The 3599-nt window shown below is 62.4% G+C and overlaps 1 protein-coding gene across 1 annotated transcript; it reads right to left on the bottom strand.

Moving 5' to 3' along the window:
* Nucleotides 1-794: 794 nt before the first annotated feature.
* Nucleotides 795-3586, bottom strand: Mef2b (myocyte enhancer factor 2B). Its single transcript, XM_006995466.4, has 8 exons — nt 3418-3586; nt 2853-3056; nt 2513-2647; nt 1989-2118; nt 1749-1882; nt 1539-1626; nt 1332-1419; nt 795-1179 (listed from the first exon to the last, which is right to left on the bottom strand). Exons 1-8 carry the CDS (start codon nt 3469-3471, stop codon nt 960-962), a joined length of 1053 nt encoding a protein of 350 aa, XP_006995528.1. The 5' UTR covers nt 3472-3586; the 3' UTR covers nt 795-959.
* Between the last annotated feature and the right edge of the window lie 13 nt (nt 3587-3599).

The following is a 3599-nucleotide window of genomic DNA, read 5'->3' as shown; positions in this document are numbered from 1 at the left end:
GTGGAAGGGGTGGGGTCTGTGGAAGGGGTGGGGTCTGGGAAGGGGTGGGGTCTGTGGAAGGGGTGGAGCCTGTGGAAGGGGTGGGGTCGAGTGTCTTCCCCGTCACTTTCCATCTTCTGCCACTAAGCCCCAGCCATCCTGTCTCCACCTCACCGGCACCCTGACCACATCTGGCTTTTTATATGGGTGCTGGAGATTCGAACTCAGACCCTAATGCTTGCACAGCAGACTCTCTTACCACTGAACCTTTTCCCTCCCTCTCCCCACTTACATATTTATTCATTCATCTTGTAAGTGCCGTGTGTGTATGTGTGTGTGTATGTGTGTGTGTGTGTGTGTGTGTGTGTGTGTGTGTGTGCGCGCGCGCGCGGGGGGGCACCTGCATGTGGAGGTCAGTGGACAACCTGCAGACCGCTGGTTCTTTCCTTCCACCATAGAACTCAGGTCGACAAGACCGACACGTGCCCTTACCCCTGAGCCATTTTGGGGAGCCTCCTGTTTACTTTTTTAATCAGTGTCTTTTTTGTCGCAGGCTGGCCTAGAACTCCTGGTCGTCATAGGCAACTCACTCTCACTCCCACTGGCACCAGCCATGGTGACACACTGTGGACTCCTATCAGACCCACACTCCCCGAGCGGCTCAGGCCTTCTGGCTTGCCCTCAGTGGCATCCCCTGTGGCTCCTTCTCAGGTCACATCCCCACCTCCACCTGGCCCTGCTCCTCTTGGAATCCGTTTCTACGTGCACCCCAAAATCAGTGTAGGCATAAAGGAGGCCTTTGGAGAGGCTGGGTGTGGATACCCCCGGCTCAGGAGGCTCTGGGGGCGGCGGGGGGGGGGGCTGCCCAGCGCCCTCCCGGAGCCGTGGACTTTATTGATGCAGCAGCCCCAGGAAGGGTTAAGTGCAGGGAACCCGAGACTGCGGGGGTCTCTGTGGAGGCTGGAGGAGCCTTCTGCACGCTACCGCGGCCAGCCGTCGGGGGTCAAGCGGCGCAGGGAGGCTGCGGGCCGCAGTGGCTCCGCCAGGGGCCTGGCGAGGAGCAGGGGGTAGGGGAAGGACCTGGGGAAGTCGCCGGAGGCCCCAGTGGTGGGGGACAGACGCTCGGACTTGATGCTGACCGGCGGCGTCGGAGGGGAGGCCACTCGGCTGGGGGGACCCTCCTCACACAGGCTGCGGGCGCTGCTGGAGAGAGGGGCCAGGAAGGTCAGAGAGAGAAAAATGATGAGAAATCGTACCGGTCGTGGGGTTCTGCCGGTCCCCTCTAAATCTCACAGCCCACCTACAACCCGGTCCAGGAAAGTCTCCCGACGGCCAGGGGGCGCCCCACTCACCCTGGCCGGGCCGGGTCCACAGCGTCCCTCGTCGGGGGCCAGGGCGAGGGCTGCAGGGGGAGCGGAGCGGCGTCTCCGGGGCTGCAATCTGCCGGGAGAGGCTGGCTGAGTCGGGCTCCTGTCCGAATCCCGGCCCTCCCCACGCCCGGGCTCGGGGCTGGGACGAGGGACCCCACGGGGCAGGGAAGTCAGACAGGGCGGGCGCACCTGCGGGACCTGGTGGCAGGAAGGCAAAGCTACCCAGAGCGGAGCCCGGGGCGGCGCCGGGGCTCTGCAGGCCGGGGTACAGGCTCCTCTGTCGGGACAGCAAAAAGGGAAAACTGTGGCCAGGGTGTGACCACCTGCCTCCGCCCTTCCTCCTCCCTCCTTCCCTCCCTTCTCCTCTTCCTCCTCCATCCTCCCCCTTCCCTCTCTCACCGAGGTGCCCAGTCCCCCTCGGGCCCCAACCAGGCCTGCTGGCAGATCTGGCCTCCGCCCATCAGTCGCCAGGTACAGAGGTGGGGGCGTCTTGCCGGCGAGGTGGCTCGGAGAGAAGATGGGGTGTCCCAGGCCTGGGGGGGGACCCGGGGAGAGAGGGACGGTTAGTGTCACCAGCGAGACCAGAGCCCAGGATCCACCCCCACCCCCTCCCCGACCCTGGCTGCTCCTAGCGCTCACCTGGGGGTCGAAAGTGGGGCGGGCGGCTGTGGACAGACGGGGCCTCCCCCAGCCCGCCAGGGTCGCAGCCGGGCGGGGCGAGTGGGACCCGGTATGACAGTTCTGAGACCGACATCGCAGGGGTCACCGGCTGCGGACAGAGATGCGGGAGAATGAGGCGGAGGGCCTGCGTGCCCCGGACCTCTGAGGGGCGCTCGCCACTCAGGCTTAGATCCAAGGCCCGGGGTGCTGGGTGCGCTCCATCAGCCTGGCTCGGGGTCCAGGCCTTTCTCTGCGAACCATGGGGTGTCGGACCATCCGAGGAATTGTGGCCGGAAGATTTGTTTGTTGAACTCTTACGAGTCTTTCAAAGCCCTGGTTATAACCCACATTCCGCAGGGACCCATTGCTCATCCACCCAGGACGAGACCAGCTCTCCCGCCCGGCCCTTTATACTGCTCTCTGGGTTTCCGCCTCAAAACCCGTACTGGAAGTGTGTTTAGAGGTCGGAGGGATTCGGAGAAGGAACGTGGAAGTTCTCTTACATAGATCCGAGGCAGGGGCGAAGCCGAGCCTCTGTCGCCTCCCAGCGTCCTCAGCAGTTTCTCTTCGGGCCCCTCTGGCCCCTCCTCCACCTCCAGCTCAGGCCCATCCAGGCCCACGCCCCTCCTCTTCAGTGTCTGTGGGGACAGTGGGGACAGGGTGGGATCTTAACCGACTCCTGGAACTTGGTTCTGGGGTACCTGAGGGAGGAGACCTTCCCGGGCCAGTCTGCCTAGAGGGACCCCAGGGACTGAAACCACAGTAAGTTCCCGGAGCTCAGGCGCTACGGAGGTCCTGTAGCGCGGCTGGAATGCTCCCGGGCCTGCAGGTGGATTCAGGTACCTGCAGGATATCCGCGTTGGTCCGGCTCTCATGCGGTTCGCTGTACTCGGTGTATTTGAGCAGCACCCGGTCCATGTCGCTGCTCGCATACTGGAAGAGGCGCTGCGCGCTGTTGAAGATAATCAGCGCGATGTCGCAGTCACAAAGCACGCTCAGCTCATAAGCCTTCTTCATCAGCCCGAACTTGCGCTTGGTGAATGTCACCTGTGCCACAGAGGCGAGATGGCATTGGGGGGTGGGGTTAGAGATGGAGTTGGGGGGTAGGATGAGGGCGTTAAAGGAGGGTGTCCCTAAGAGATTGCAGAGCGAGCTTCTCTCTGGCTTCTCTGCTTCAGTTTCCATCTGAAACCTTGGAAACTTCTCTGCGTGTTTGCAACTCCACCCAAGGGTCCGATTCTTTTCTGAGAAGATTGGGCCCCGGAAGCAGAACCCGCGCTTTCTGTCTCAGTCTCCCCAAACTGGCCCCGGGACTCAGACTTCTCTGCAAGACCATTTGGCCTTGGTCTTGCTGCGTCTCTGCCCAGAATGCTACTTCCTCCGATGGCAACGCAACCCGCGAACTCACCTGCCTGTTCCTTTGGTCTAGAATGCGTGAGATCTGGATTTTTTTCCTCCCCATCCTGCCTGGCTATTCTGAGTGACGGTTCTGTAAGAGAGGGCAGAGGGAGAGAGTGGATGGAACAAGGCCAACAGTACCAGCCTCTGTGGTGCCTGCTTCATGTCCCTGACGGACAACGAGGAGGCATG

This window comes from Peromyscus maniculatus, chromosome 17, assembly GCF_049852395.1.
Source record: "Peromyscus maniculatus bairdii isolate BWxNUB_F1_BW_parent chromosome 17, HU_Pman_BW_mat_3.1, whole genome shotgun sequence".
NCBI lineage: Eukaryota > Metazoa > Chordata > Mammalia > Rodentia > Cricetidae > Peromyscus > Peromyscus maniculatus.
Note: the sequence above shows the minus strand (reverse complement) of the source record. Positions and strands in the feature narration are given on the sequence as shown.

What these genes read in the sequence shown, in the direction of transcription:
- Mef2b (XM_006995466.4), bottom strand. Translation starts at nt 3,471, where the DNA reads ATGGGGAGGAAAAAAATCCAGATCTCACGCATTCTAGACCAAAGGAAC. An exon ending in CGCCCCTGCCTCGGATCTAT is followed by an intron (nt 2,119 to 2,512) that starts GTAAGAGAACTT and finishes CTCTGTCCGCAG; the next exon opens with CCGGTGACCCCTGCGATGTC. An exon ending in GTGGACCCGGCCCGGCCAGG is followed by an intron (nt 1,180 to 1,331) that starts GTGAGTGGGGCG and finishes TCTCTCCAGCAG; the next exon opens with CGCCCGCAGCCTGTGTGAGG.